This window comes from Trachypithecus francoisi, unplaced genomic scaffold (assembly GCF_009764315.1).
Source record: "Trachypithecus francoisi isolate TF-2019V2 unplaced genomic scaffold, Tfra_2.0 Contig01585, whole genome shotgun sequence".
In the NCBI taxonomy this organism is placed as follows: domain Eukaryota; kingdom Metazoa; phylum Chordata; class Mammalia; order Primates; family Cercopithecidae; genus Trachypithecus; species Trachypithecus francoisi.
This window is the reverse complement of record NW_022681444.1, coordinates 10,227,840-10,242,701: the sequence shown is the minus strand read 5'-3', so window position 1 is coordinate 10,242,701 and position 14,862 is coordinate 10,227,840. Positions and strand designations below refer to the sequence as shown.

At 47.5% G+C, this 14,862-nt stretch overlaps 1 protein-coding gene across 11 annotated transcripts in view; it reads left to right on the top strand.

The window, feature by feature from the left end:
* The first annotated feature begins 5,945 nt into the window (after positions 1-5,945).
* SETX (senataxin) overlaps positions 5,946-14,862 on the top strand; it is a 100,100-nt gene continuing 91,183 nt past the window's right edge. For 2 of the 11 annotated variants that reach the window (XM_033194758.1, XM_033194734.1), the window contains exons 1-3: positions 7,708-7,913; positions 8,808-8,914; positions 14,466-14,649. In XM_033194758.1, the coding sequence (XP_033050649.1) occupies positions 14,473-14,649 (177 nt within the window). In that variant the 5' untranslated portion in view covers positions 7,708-7,913; positions 8,808-8,914; positions 14,466-14,472. Of the gene's footprint in view, positions 5,996-7,141; positions 7,246-7,473; positions 7,648-7,707; positions 7,914-8,807; positions 8,915-14,465; positions 14,650-14,862 lie in introns of those variants that run through there. The other 9 variants (XM_033194724.1, XR_004433303.1, XM_033194782.1 and 6 more) reach the window with 9 other exon arrangements.

Genomic DNA, 14,862 nt, shown 5'->3' with positions numbered 1-14,862 from the left:
CCAGGCTGGTCGTGAACTCCTGACCTCAAGCGATCCACCTACCTCGGCCTCCCAAAGTGCTGGGATTACAGGTGTGAGCCACTGTGCCTGGTCCTAACACCCCATTTTCTTTTTTTTCTTTTTGAGATGTTGTTATGATCTTGTTGTCCAGGCTGGAGTGCAATGGCATGGTCATGGCTCACTGCAACCTCTGCCTCCTGGGTTCAAGTGATTCTCTTGCCTCAGCCTCCTGAGTAGCTGGGGACTACAGGTGCCTGCCATCACGCCCCGCTATTTTTATTTATTTATTTTTTTGAGATGGAGTCTAGCTCTGTCGCCCAGGCTGGAGTGCAGTGGTGCGATCTTGGCTCACTGCAACCTCCGCCTCCTGGGTTCAAGCGATTCTCCTGCCTCAGCCTTCTGAGTAGCTGGGACTACAGGCACCCACCACCACACCCCACTAATTTTTGTATTTTTAGTAGAGATGGGGGTCTCACATGTTGGTCAAGCTGGTCTCGATCTCCTGACCTCATGATCCACCCACCTGGGCCTCCCAAAGTGCTGGGATTACAGGTGTGAGCCATCACGCCTGGCCTAACACCCCACTTTCAATAATGGATGTAACACTCAGACATAAGATCATTAAAGAAACAGAGGAATTGGGCTGGGCACGGTGGCTCACGCCTTATTCCCAGCACTTTGGGAGGCCGAGGTGGGCGGATCACGAGGTGAGGAGATTGAGACCATCCTGGCTATCATGGTGAAACCCCCGTCTCTGCTAAAAAATAAAAAAAATTAGCTGGGTGTGGTGGCAGGTGCCTGTAGTCCCCGCTACTTGGTAGGCTGAGGCAGGAGAATGGCGTGAACCCAGGAGGCAGAGCTTGCAGTGAGCCGAGATCGCGCCACTGCACTCCAGCCTGGGCAACACAGCGAGACCCCCCCATCTCAAAAAAAAAAAAAAAAGAAACAGAGGAATTTTTTTTTTTGAGACGGAGTCCCGCTCTGTCGCCCAGGCTGGAGTGTAGTTGCTGGATCTCAGCTCACTGCAAGCTCCGCCTCCCAGGTTTACGCCATTCTCCTGCCTCAGCCTCCCGAGCAGCTGGGACCACAGGCGCCCGCCACCTCACCCGGCTAGTTTTTGTATTTTTTAGTAGAGACGGGGTTTCACTGTGTTAGCCAGGATGGTCTCGATCTCCTGACCTCGCGGTCTGCCCGTCTCGGCCTCCCAAAGTGCTGGGATTACAGGCTTGAGCCACTGCGCCCAGCCTAGAAACAGAGGAATTGAATGACACTATAAACCAACTATACCTAACAGGAATATATATAACATTCCAACCACCAGCAGCAGAATACACATTCTTCTCGTGTGCACATGAAACATTGTCTAGAATAGGTCATATGTTAGGCCCCACGCAATTTTCCAAACATTTAAAAAGGTTGAAATCATGAAAAGTATATTCTCTGACCACAACAGAATGAAACTACAAATAACAGAAGGAAGACAAAAAAATTCAAAAATATGTGGAAATTAAACAACATGCTCTAAGACAACCAACGAGTTAAAGAAGAAATCAAAAAGGAAGTTAAACACACTTTGGGCTGGGTGTGGTGTCTCACACCTGTCATCCCAGCATTTTGTGTTTTTTTTTTTTTTTTTTTTGAGACAGAGTCTCGCTCTGTCGCCCGGGCTGGAGTGCAGTGGCCGATTCTCAGCTCACTGCAAGCTCCACCTCCCGGGTTTACGCCATTCTTCTGCCTCAGCCTCTGAGTAGCTGGGACTACAGGCGCCTGCCACCTCGCCCGGCTAGGTTTTTTTTTTTTTTTGTATTTTTTAGTAGAGACGGGGTTTCACGGTGTTAGCCAGGATGGTCTCGATCTCCTGACCTCGTGATCCGCCCGTCTCGGCCTCCCAAAGTGCTGGGATTACAAGCTTGAGCCACCGCGCCCGGCCATCCCAGCATTTTGGTAAGCTGAGGTGGGAGAACTGCTTCAGCTCAGGAGTTTGAGCCCAGCTTGGGCACCAAAGCAAGACCTTGTCTCTACTAAAAAAAAATAAAATAAAATAAATCAACCAGGCGTGGTGGCATTTGCCTGTAGTCCCAGCCATTTGGGAGGCTGAGGTAGGAGGATCACTTGAGCCCTGGATATCAAGGCTATAGTGAGCTGTGATCATGCCATTGCACTTCACCCAGGGCAACAGAGAACGATTCTGTCTCAAAAATAAATAAATAGATAAAATACTTTGAGACAAATGAACACAAAAATACAACATACCAAAATCTACGGGATGTAGTAAAAGCAGTGTTCCAAGGAAAAATTATAGCTGTAGATACCTACATTAAAAAAGAAGAAATAGGACGGGCGCGGTGGCTCAAGCCTGTAACCCCAGCACTTTGGGAGGCCGAGACGGGTGGATCACGAGGTCAGGAGATCGAGACCTCTACACGGTGAAACCCCGTCTCTACTTAAAAAAATACAAAAAACTAGACCCGGGAGGCGGAGCTTGCAGTGAGCCGAGATCACACCACTGCACTCCAGCCTGGGCGACAGAGCGAGACTCCGTCTCAAAAAAAAAGAAGAAGAAATACCTCAAATAAACTACTCTTCTACCCCCAAATGGCTGTGGAATTTGTTTGCTTAATGAATAATGGTCCTGGCAAAAATCAGGAACCAACACTGACAGATTTGTAATGAAATACCAACTTTAAATATCCATGACCCCTTGATAGAAATTAGAGTTTACGGCCGGGCGCGGTGGCTCAAGCCTGTAATCCCAGCACTTTGGGAGGCCGAGACGGGCGGATCACAAGGTCAGGAGATGGAGACCATCCTGGCGAACACAGTGAAACCCCGTCTCTACTAAAAATACAAAAAACTAGCTGGGCGAGGTGGCGGGCGCCTGTAGTCCCAGCTACTCGGGAGGCTGAGGCAGGAGAATGGCGGGAACCCCGGAGGCGGAGCTTGCCGTGAGCTGAGATCGGCCACTGCACTCCAGCCTGGGCAACAGAGCAAGACTCCGCCTCAAAAAAAAAAAAAAAAAAAAAGAAATTAGAGTTTACACAAACAAAAAAGAAACTTTCGATATTGTCAGCCAATATAAAATGAATGTAACATGACTGACAGGTTGGCAAAAAAGCACTTATACATTTTTCTCTAACATCTGACCATAGTTTCAGTTGCCACATCTTCTCTCCAGATAAAAATAGTTTGCTGATTTCTATAGCAAAGATTTTCTTGTACAAAAATCAAACAATGGATAAGTCACAACCGTAAAATACATATAGGATTAAAACAACACATCAAACAGATTCTGAAACTAAATAATAACTAGGAGGAGGAGGAGGACAGAGCCCTTGCAGGGGGCTTGTTTTCGTCCACTTGAATGTGTGTGGGGTTTGTCTTCTGAACTACAAGTTCTGACTTGTCTCATAAAAGCCATTTATTCTGACCAAACTTCTAAATAAACCCACAAAACATTTCCAATATTAAACACTGAAATAAATGTGGGCTATACATTCAAGAAAGATTAATAAGACTAATATTTTTTTTTTTTTTTTTTTGAGGCGGAGTCTCGCTCTGTCGCCCCGGCTGGAGTGCAGTGGCCGGATCTCCGCTCACTGCAAGCTCCGCCTCCCGGGTTTACGCCATTCTCCTGCCTCAGCCTCCCGAGTAGCTGGGACTACAGGCGCCCGCCACCTCGCCCGGCTAGTTTTTGTATTTTTAGTAGAGACGGGGTTTCACCGTGTTAGCCAGGAGGGTCTCGATCTCCTGACCTCATGATCCGCCCGTCTCGGCCTCCCAAAGTGCTGGGATTACAGGCTTGAGCCACCGCGCCCGGCCAAGACTAATATTTATTAATAAGATTAATAAGATAATAATCTACCGACTCATTCCAGTTCAGCATCGCGGATGGCCAGAATCTTTCCTGGTGCCAACTCTGGAAAAGATGACATCCCTTTGCAGGGTATACACACACACCGATGCTCACTCAGACTAGGACGATGTAGACACGCCAAACAACCTAATCGGCACATCTTTGGAATTGGGAAGGAAATCGGAGTACCTGGAGGAAATCCACACAGACATGGGGAGAAGAGGCAAACTCCACACACAAAGTGACCTTGGGGCCAGGCGCGATGGCTCATGCCTGTAATCCCAGCACTTTGGGAGGCCGAGGAGGGCAGATCACGAGGTCAAGAGTTCAAGACCAGCCTGGCCAACATGGTGAAATCCCGTCTCTACTAAAAATACAAAAATTAGCTGGGTGTGGTGGTGCGTGCCTGTAATCCCAGCTACTTGGGAAGCTGAGGCAGGAGAATTGCTTGAACTGGAACCCAGGAGGCGGAGGTTGCAGTGAGCCAAGATGGCACCTCTGCACTCCAGAGCCTGGGCGACAGAGGGAGACTCTCTCAAAAAAAAGCAGACAGTCACCTTAGGCAGGAATGGATTTTTTTTTTTCTCATCAATGTTATAACAAAACCATATTGAACAAAATGATCTTATTAGAGAATCTGCTATACTTAATAATGTTAAGATGTCCATTGATTCCCCAGATGTATCTAAAAATACAATTCAATCCCTATAAAAATTCCAACTGCTTGTACTCATTTATTTGCAGAAATGGACAAGCCAATTCTAAATATTCACATGGAACAGCAAGGGACCTTTAAGTAGCTAAAACAATTTTGAAAAAGAAGAACGATATTGGAGGACTCATACTTCCCAGTCTTTTTTTTTTGTTTTTTGGTAGATGGAGTCTCTGTTGCCCAGGCTGGAGTGCCATGGCACAATCTCAGCTCACTGCAAACCTCTCCTCCCGGGTTCAAGCCATTCTCCTGCCTCAGTCTCCCAAGTAGCTGGAACTACGGGCACGCACCGCCAAGCCTGGCTAATTTTTGTATTTTTAGTAGAGACCAGGTTTCACCATGTTGGCCAGGCTGGTCTTGAACTCCTGATCTCAGGTGATCTGCCCACCTCAGCTTCCCAAAATCCTGAGATTACAGGCCTGAGCCATCGCGCCCGGCCATGTTTATGTCTTCATCAGCTTTAGAAGTTTGTAATTTGTACTAATTTATTCATTCCAAGTAAGTATTAATTTTCATTTCTAATTTTATATTTACAAATTCTATCGCAGTGCTTCTGTTTAACATTCTACGGGCTGTGTAAGTTTTGGGCTCAACAATCCCTGAATGCACCTTGAATCAATGAGTCTCAGGACATAACGTTGAGTGTAAAAAGCAAAGTTGCAGAAAAATACATCCTCCATAATTCCATATACAGAGTTAAAAAGCATGTAAAACTTATAAACAAATGTGGGAAGATGATAAGGCCCACAGAGGGCTTCGGGGCAGGAGGAAATTATGACTTTTGTGGGCTCTGGGCACACGTTACCGTCATGGCGCTTCTCTCCATTAAAAAAAATGATAAAAATTATATTTTATGGCCGGGTGCGGGGGCTCACGCCTGTAATCCCAGCACTTTGGGAGGCCGAGGCGGGCGCATCACGAGGTCAGGAGATTGAGACCATTCTGGCTAACATGGTGAAACCCCTTCTCTACTAAAAATACAAAAAATTAGCTGGGTGTAGTGGCAGCGCCTGTAGTCCCAGCTACTCGGGAGGCTGAGGCAGGAGAATGGCGTGAACCCGGGAGGCGGAGCTTGCAGTGAGCCGAGATGGCGCCACCGCCCTCCAGCCTGGGCGACGGAGCGAGACTCCGTCTCAAAAAAAAAAAAAAATTATATTTTATGACTGTTGGTATAAGGCTGCGTTGGTATATTAGTGTTCTATGGTAAAACAACTAAATATGTTCAAACTATTTGACAGGATGAAGAAGAACCAGACAAGAGGAAAATAACGGTCAACGCCCGCTGCTCCCTGGACGGTTAAATTTGCATAACGGCCACCACGCCCTTCCAACAAGCCACGCCCCCTTCCCCAGAATCTTCCTTTGCCTGGGACCATTCCCGCAGTGTTCCCTCGGGCTTGCTTCTCATACTTAGTCCAGGGTTCTCCTCGGTAAGGCTGTCTCTGACCCACTTTTCCCAAGAGGGCCCATCTCGGCCTCTTTATCCCCTGAGTCACTAATTGTTTAATCTCCTTGGCTCCTCTCTTCACTGTAAGATGGTGATTGCATCATCGGGGTCAGTAGTAGGCGTTACTAAAAGGGGGTAGGGGCCGGGCGTGGTGGCTCAGGCGTGTAATTCCAGCACTTTGGGAGGTCCAGGCGGGGCGGATTACTTGAGGTTGGGAGTTTGAGACCATCCTGGCCAACATGGTGAAACCCCGTCTCTACTAAAAACATGAACATTAGCCGGGTGTGGTGGTACACGCCTGTAATCCCAGCTACTAGGGAGGCTGACGCAGGAGAATTGCTTGAACCCAGGAGGCGGAGGTGGCAGTGAGCCGAGATTGCGCCACTGCACTTTATTTTTCAATTTATTTGTAGACTTTTCTGAGACAGGGTCTTGCTTTGTTGCCCAGCCTGGAGTGTAGTGGCACAGTCCCGGCTCACTACAGTCTCGATCTCCTGGGCTTAATGGATCCTCCCGCCTCAGCCTCCCAAGAAGCAGGGCCCACAGGTGCTAATTTTTTTTTTTTTTTTCCCTCCTGAGAATCTCGCTCCTTCGCCCAGGCTGGAGTGCAGTGGCGCGATCTCGGCTTACGGCAACCTCTGCCTCCCGGGTTCAAGCCATTCTCATGCCTCAGCCTCCTGAGTAGCTGGGATTACAGGCACCCGCCACCACGCCCGGGTAATTTTTTTTATTTTCAGTACAGACGGAGTTTCACCATGTTGGTCTGCCTGGTCTCGAACTCCTGGTCTCAGGTGATCGGCCTGCCTCGGCCTCCCAAAGTGCTGGGATTACAGGCGTGAGCCACCGCGCCCGGTCTCGGTGGCTAAATTTTAACTTTTTTTTTGTAGACACGGGTGTCTCGCTGTGTTGCACAGGCTGGTCTCTGAACTCCGGGCTCAAGCGAGCCTCCCGTCTGGGCCTCCCAAAGCGCTGGGATTGGAAGCGGGAGCCACCGCGCCGCCGCGGGATTTACTCTGCTGTGTTGCGCATCGCGCGCATTGTTCGCAAGACCTAAAGTCTCTCTTTCTGTAGTATAAAGGATATACATATATTCCTACGAAATTACACGTTTCCATAATTTACATTTTAGGTCTTTAAAAGAAATCTAAAGAGAAAAATTACTTCGTCACCGTAGTACATCCGCTGAGACACCTGAGGCGTGGAAAAAAGAAGAGGAACGGAAATGGCCAGCGGGTAGGGGCTGACGCCACCCGCTGCGCGGCCCATCCCGGAGCCGCCCCGCCCGCGGGAAGCCCGGGGCGGGGCCGAGGTCACGGTTCCGCCGCAAACTCTCCCAGTCCACTCTGACGGGGACTCGGGATTGGTCGGGCCCCAGCTGTCCGGACGTGACGCCAGCGCCCGGCGTGGGCGGTGCACCGCAGTTGCTCTTCCCATGCCCCGCCCGCTGAGGGCACAAAAATCAGAAAGCAGCAGCCGGGGCGGGGCCTGCGGCCGGCCGACTCGGCGCGGGGGGCGGGGCCTAACTCGCGGCAACGGCTGGTTGGTAGCTGCGGCTGCAGGCCCGCACTTCCGCCGGTGGCCGAGAGCGGGGCCGGTCATGGAGGTGGGCTAGAGGGCGACGCCAGGCAGAGCGCGGTGAGGGGAGCGGCAGGCTGGAAGCTGCAGGCTGGGCGGGCCTGAGCGTAGACGCGGCTTGTGCTTGCAGGGCCGCATCGGGGAACCATCGCGGCGCGTAGGTCCCTGTGGGCGGATGTGGGAAGAGTCGGCGCGGGCTTGGCCGCTTCCCTCGGCGCAGGGGCGGGAGCACCCCTTGACGGCTAGCGGCCGCCTGTTGCCTTCCTGCGCGCTGGACCCGGCCGCTGCGACCGCCTGTCCTTCCGTTGTTTACACTGCGGTCTCGTGTGAGCTGTTTTTCGGTGTGGACACTGCGTAGTTTCCTTGGGACTGAGCAGGAGGTCTCGGGGTGGAAAGTGTGGTCCCCTCCATACCCTCGCCTACCTCCCGCCCAGAGTACCTCCGTTTTTTGTTTTTTTATTTTCTCTTTTTTTTTTTTTGGAGACAGGGTCTCGCTCTTGTCACCCAGGCTGAAGTGCAAAGGAGCAATCACGGCTCACTGCAACCTCGACTTACTGGGCTCCAGCGATGCATCCGCCTCATTCCCCCCCACCCCGTAGGTGGGACCACAGGCGCCAGCCACCACGCCCGGCTAATTAAAAAAAAAATATGTTGCAGAGACAGGGCCTGGCTGTGTTGTCCAGGCTGGGGTCAGCTACTCCAGGGATCCTCCGAGCCTTTGCGCCCGGCCGGTCCCTTGGTTTGAAGGAGTCTGTTTCTCCCACTTGGAGGGGCTGGAGCTTTTGCTGCTGGCCACAGGGCTTTGTGCGTCCTCCCCAACTTCTGAGATCTACGGATGTGCCCAGAAATTTGCATGACCCAAATGAAACGGGGATGACTGCCTTGAGGGAAAGGAGCTCCACAAGGAGAAGGTCGAGTGTGGTATTTGATAAGTGATACAGCTGACGATCCTAGGACTGATGTTACCTGTGCTGGCTAATAACTTGGATTTTTGGCTCAGTGCCTAGCTATCCCCGTGAGGGCGGACAGCCCCCTGTGGAACTGGGAGTCAGAATTGCACTTCTGCTGTTACTTGGAAGTCCACAGCCAAGTTAGGTCTAACCTATCTGGGCTTCCTCATCAGCCAGCAGTATCTGTCTGTAATGGGATTGATAGCAGACTCAGATGAGATAGAGTATAAATACCACTTAACAATATTGTTTTTTGTTTTTTAATTTCAGAGATGTTCTTCTGGGGCCAGAGTCTGGGCATATATGAATGTAAATCCGTGTTTGTTCACAACTAAACCCAGCTGAGACAATCACTTTTCTGTAGGCCATTTGCCCAGGTAATACTTTTTTTTTTTTAACAAGAGTTCAGAGCGCCAAGGTAAGTGTAATGATGGAAACGTGTGCAGAGTCCTGAAGGGATGGAGAAGAAGGTCATCAGAGACAGACTGGAAGAGAGGACAGGTCGGACAGGCCCCCCAGACGTGATGACACTCAGGGAGGGCTTGCACACTGGTTATCAAATCCAGCTTTCTCTTGGAATCTTAGTGGAGTTCTTTCAAAGGGAAACAATTTTATCCACAGGATCTTTTCTACTTTTTTTTTTTTAAGTTCCTGAGGTAAGTCTGACGTGCATTCACAGTTAAGAACCAGGTAGAGGCCGGGCGCGGTGGCTCAAGCCTGTAATCCCAGCACTTTGGGAGGCCGAGACGGGCGGATCACGAGGTCAGGAGATCGAGACCATCCTGGCTAACACAGTGAAACCCCGTCTCTACTAAAAAATACAAAAAAATTAGCCGGGCGTGGTGGCGGGCGCCTGTAGTCCCAGCTACTCGGGAGGCTGAGGCAGGAGAACGGCGTAAACCCGGGAGGCGGAGCTTGCAGTGAGCTGAGATCCGGCCATTGCACTCCAGCCTGGGCGGCAGAGCCAGACTCCGTCTCAAAAAAAAAAAAAAAAAAAAGAACCAGGTAGAGGTAGGAGGGTGGGTTTTCAAGGCAAATGGAAGAGCTTCCATAAAGACAGGGAGTACCAGTCACCATGAATGGTTTTAGGAAGAGCAAGTGAAAAGAGGTAAGTGTGGAGGAAAGAGATGATGTGGAAGCTGGATCATCGCGGGCCTTGTGTGTGTTGAGCTCAACAATTTGAATTTTATCCAAACATTGGAGGAAGAGTCATTTGTGCTTTCGAAGTCCAGTTTGGGGCTTTGGCCTCTGGCAGCATTTTGGAGGAGGAATTGGTGGCGATCAAACGAGACAGATCATTTAGGCTTCTTCAGTAATCCAGGCAAATGATGAAAATGCATTGAACTAAGGCAGTGGCGGTTGCACTGAGAAGAAAGTAGAGAAGTAATTAAGGAGTAGGCTTTAGAGCTCAGAGATTGCGGCTGAGGGAGAAGGAGTGTATAGGGTAATTCCTAGGTTACTGATTTGAAAATTGAATGGATGGTAATGTCATCAACAAGGGAATATAGAACAAATAACAGATTTAAGGGAAGGACTTCGTTGGGTTCTGGTCATGTTTACTTTGAGGTGCCCCTCAGACACGTGAGTAGAGATACACTGTATGCAGTTGGATATCTAATGTATCTGTCTGGAGTTCTAGGCTAGGCTGTCAGTTATTGAGTAGGTGGAACACAGCGCATCATTGCATTAAGTTTTTTTTTTTTTTTTTTTGAGATAGAGTCTTGCCCTGGGGCCAGGCTGGAGTGCAGTGGCGCCATCTTGGCTCACTGCAACCTCCGCCTCCCGGGTTCAAGTGATTCTTCTGCCTCAGCCTCCCCAGTAGCTGGGACTACAGGTGCGTGCCACCATACCCAGCTAATTTTTGTATTTTTAGTAGAGACGGGGTTTCACCATATTGGCCAGGATGGTCTCAATCTCTTGACCTCGTGTTCCTGCCCGCCTCAGCCCTCCAAAGTGCTGGGATTATAGGCGTGAGCCACCGCACCCTACCTGCATTAAGTTTTACAATACTTTCTCAGTGTTTGGGCAGCTTCAGTCTAGGCAGTAGTTGAAGCAGTGGTTTGAAGTAGGTCACCCAGAAAGAGAGTACTGAGTAAAGAGGTGAGAATTCTCAGGACAAGCCTTCGAAAACTTTAGTATTTATATGAGTAACAAAGGCAGGGGTAATTATGAAGGAGATTGGGTAGAAGTGGTGTCCAAAAAATGGTGTGTTGTAGGTAAGGAAAGCATGGGCAGCATTTTCATATGCTTTAGCAGAGTCAAGTAAGGAACCTGTTGGATTGGTGATGTAGAGATTGTTAGGGACTTAATATTCAGTGGAGTATAAGGGTAGAAGCCAGAGTGCAAAGGAGCTGAAGTGGGAGGTAGTGAATCTAAACTTCCGGATGTTTAGCTGAGAAGTATATTTGAAGTTTCTGACTAATATTGAGAAATGGATAGCCTAAGGATAAGTCTGTAGAAAGTTACAGTTATACCTATGGTGAAGCATCCTATATTTTTGGTTTTGACACATTACCTCTCTTTTTGGTGGGTGCTCAGAGAGTTGCTTTAATTTTGGTTTTGCAGCTTGAGCATTGTCTGGACACACCCATTTGTCATTCAGTAATGATTCCAAACAGTTACAGTCTGATGAAACTAACAAAATAGACCTCAAGAAGAACTGAGTTGTACAAAAGCTTAATAGGATTCACAGTAGTTTAGAAGCAATTATTTTCTCCCTAAAAGACAAAATATGCCCTATTGAGATTTCCTGGGCTTAGCCATTAGGCCAGTGATGATTTTAAGTTTGAAGACAAAACCACACACACAGCCTTTTGGAGAAGAACTACGGAAGCGTATGTTCTCTTGGTGTACTCTGCAGCAGTGTTCTCCGTTATCTTCTAGATGCCACGACACTCACCTATTTTGGTAGTAACTCCCATATGCTTCTAGAAAATTTAGTCTTGCTTTTTCGGTTGTGGAAATAGGCTCTTTTTCTGAGTGAAATAAAAAGCAAATTCTGTAATTTTCTTTTTTTTTTTTTTTTTTTTGAGACGGAGTCTTGCTCTTTCGCCCGGGCTGGAGTGCAGTGGCCGGATCTCAGCTCACTGCAAGCTCTGCCTCCCGGGTTTTACGCCATTCTCCTGCCTCAGCCTCCGGAGTAGCTGGGACTACAGGCGCCCGCCACCTCGCCCGGCTAGTTTTTTGTATTTTTTTTTTAGTAGAGACGGGGTTTCACCGTGTTAGCCAGGATGGTCTCGATCTCCTGACCTCGTGATCCGCCCGTCTCGGCCTACCAAAGTGCTGGGATTACAGGCTTGAGCCACCACGCCCGGCCTGTAATTTTCTTAATAGAAGGTTTCTTTTGTTGTCTCCTTTGTTAGTAAAGTACACAACATTAAGAGTTTCAAGTAAGGTAAGTGGGAAAAGAAGTATGCAACATTTTATTTGCATGGTAGTCCCACTTAAGTTTTTTAAAACTTAAATTGACTGCAGTCTGTTAGCTGCTGAGATCATGCTTAAAACGATGTTTGAGAAACCTCCTTGAAGTTTCACTTTCTGTTCTTATGTCTTCTAAGTTTGCTTTCCATGTTAAACTAGGTCGCCAGAAAAAAACCAGCTTCTGCAAGCTGTTAACTTACTAGTAGTGTGATATTAGCCTCTTAGGTATTATAAGTAATTCTTCTTTTGAATAAAACAGTTTTAAATTCTGCAGAAATATATTGAAGATCTTATCCCATGTTACTTGGCATTTCCTGGTCTGCAGTGCCCCTATACTAGGAGACCTTAATAAAATGTAATTAGAGTTAGTGTCAGGAAAGGGCGGTACTCTGCGGCTATCACTGCATACTCTTTTTCTCCCGAGCTTCGATGAGAACTGTAACTCATATTACCCTTTTCCTCTGCTTTCAGGAAGCTCCTGATGTAGAACTCAGTGAAATGAAATTTCTTCTAAAGAAGTTTTGATTTTGTTTTTTGAAATCTCATTTTTAAATGTCCTTTTGTGTATATAATTTAATGTTGAAAGCTACCCTGAATTTTTTTTAGAACCATGAAGAAAGCATACGTCTTCAAAAGTATAAGTAATACTTAATAAATTTTAAGAAATCAATTCATATGACAATGTATTTGCTTATGCATTTCTAAATAATTATTTAATTGTGGCTATAAGAAGAAATTAAAGAATTTTTTTTTTTTTTTTTTTTTGAGACGGAGTCTTGCTCTTTCGCCCGGGCTGGAGTGCAGTGGCCGGATCTCAGCTCACTGCAAGCTCCGCCTCCCAGGTTTTACGCCATTCTCCTGCCTCAGCCTCTGGAGTAGCTGGGACTACAGGCGCCCGCCACCTCGCCCGGCTAGTTTTTTGTATTTTTTTTTTTTTTTAGTAGAGACGGGGTTTCACCGTGTTAGCCAGGATGGTCTCGATCTCCTGACCTCGTGATCCGCCCATCTCGGCCTCCCAAAGTGCTGGGATTACAGGCTTGAGCCACCGCGCCCGGCCGAAATTAAAGAATTTTTAGAAATTATTTTAGGAACTAGCTTTATGCCACAGAAGCCTTAGCAGCCAAGCCTATTTTCTGTTGAGATGATTTATTTTTTCTGTTGGTAAAGATTATGTATTCTGAAGTTTAGGGTGATGGTGATACTCAAAAATCTCATACTGCCACGTTTCCCTTCCCACATATCCGATGTCTTCACTTAGGTTTTTTTTTTTTTTTTGAGACAGAATTTCACTCTGTCACCCAGGCTGGAGTGCAGTGGCGCAGTCTTGGCTCACTACAACCTCTGCCTCCCAGGTTCAAGCGATACTCCTGCCTCAGCCTCCCGAGTAGCGGAATTGCAGATGTGCACCACCAGCTAATTTTTATATTTTTTTTAGTAGCGACAGGGTTTCACCATGTTGGCCAGGCTAGCCTCGAACTGCTGACCTCAAACAAGCCCACCTCGGCCTCCCAAAGTGCTAGGATTGCAGGTGTGAGCCACCGCCTTACTTAGGTGTTTTAACCTTCTTCTAACCTTCTTTCTCCCTGAATGGAGAGTTTTTGAACATTTTTAAAAACTGCCCCTCCTGTGAATTTTAATACTACCAATATATTATGTCTCTCTTTATGTACTGTCTGTTTATCTGAGCTTTATATCTGAAAAGAGGAGGACTTTTTCACGTCCCACTAACTAGTTTTAGATCTCTCTGAGGGTGACATCACTCCTAATGAGGATGTATGAGCTAGGTCCATTCAGTTTATGAAATGAACTTAAGTTCATACTAGGTAACTTTTTTCCCCACTCCAAAATCTGTACTTTGGAAATGTTGATAAGTCTGGGTCTCTGTATATTTTCTATCGGCACTGTGTAGTTTTGAGCCTTCTCTGTAGCACAACTTTATGTTGCCTTATGATACTTATTCCTTTTATAATGCTTTCGTTTTTCTGAATTTTTCTTTTCTTTTTTTTTTTTTTGAGACGGAGTCTCGCTCTGTCACCCAGGCTGGAGTGCTGTGGCCGGATCTCAGCTCACTGCAAGCTCTGCCTCCCGGGTTCACGCCATTCTCCTGCCTCAGCCTCCCAGGTAGCTGGGACTACAGGCGCCGCCACCTCGCCCCGCTAGATTTTTTTTTTTTTTGTAGTTTTTAGTAGAGACAGGGTTTCACCGTGTTAGCCAGGATGGTCTCGATCTCCTGACCTCGCGATCCGCCCGTCTCGGCCTCCCAAAGTGCTAGGATTACAGGCTTGAGCCACCGCGCCCGGCCTGAATTTTTCATGTGTCAACAATGGAAGGATTTTTTTTTTTTAGTTTAGTGAGTTCAGTGATTGATAAGCCAGCTGGCAGAAGATTTGGGCTTTAGTGACACATTTTAAATTGAAACCAGGGTCACAAGTTGGAAGTGTACCTGTTCTTGACACACAGACGGTCTGAAGTTGGTTTTCTTCTTGATGTCGTCTTTTCTGGCTGTAGGTACAGAATGAGCACATGTTGTTGGTGTACTCCAGGTGGTGGTTCCACCATTGACTTCCTAAAGCGCTATGCTTCCAACACTCCATCCAGTGAATTTCAAACAGCCAACGAAGACCTCTGCTACTGCTTAGAGTGTGTGGCGGAATACCACAAAGCAAGAGATGAATTGCCATTCTTGCATGAGGTAATTTATATCAGATGGGCAATATTTTTCAGAGCATGACAGCTAGGAAGAGAATAAGTTTGAACTCTGTTGGATATTCAGAGAAATGATGATACGATTGTAACTTTGTGGGGGTTTTTTTTGTTTGTTTTTGTTGTTAGAGATGGAGTCTCACTCTGTCACTCAGACTGGAGTGCAGTGATTATACATGTATCATTTCATACATTAGAGTAT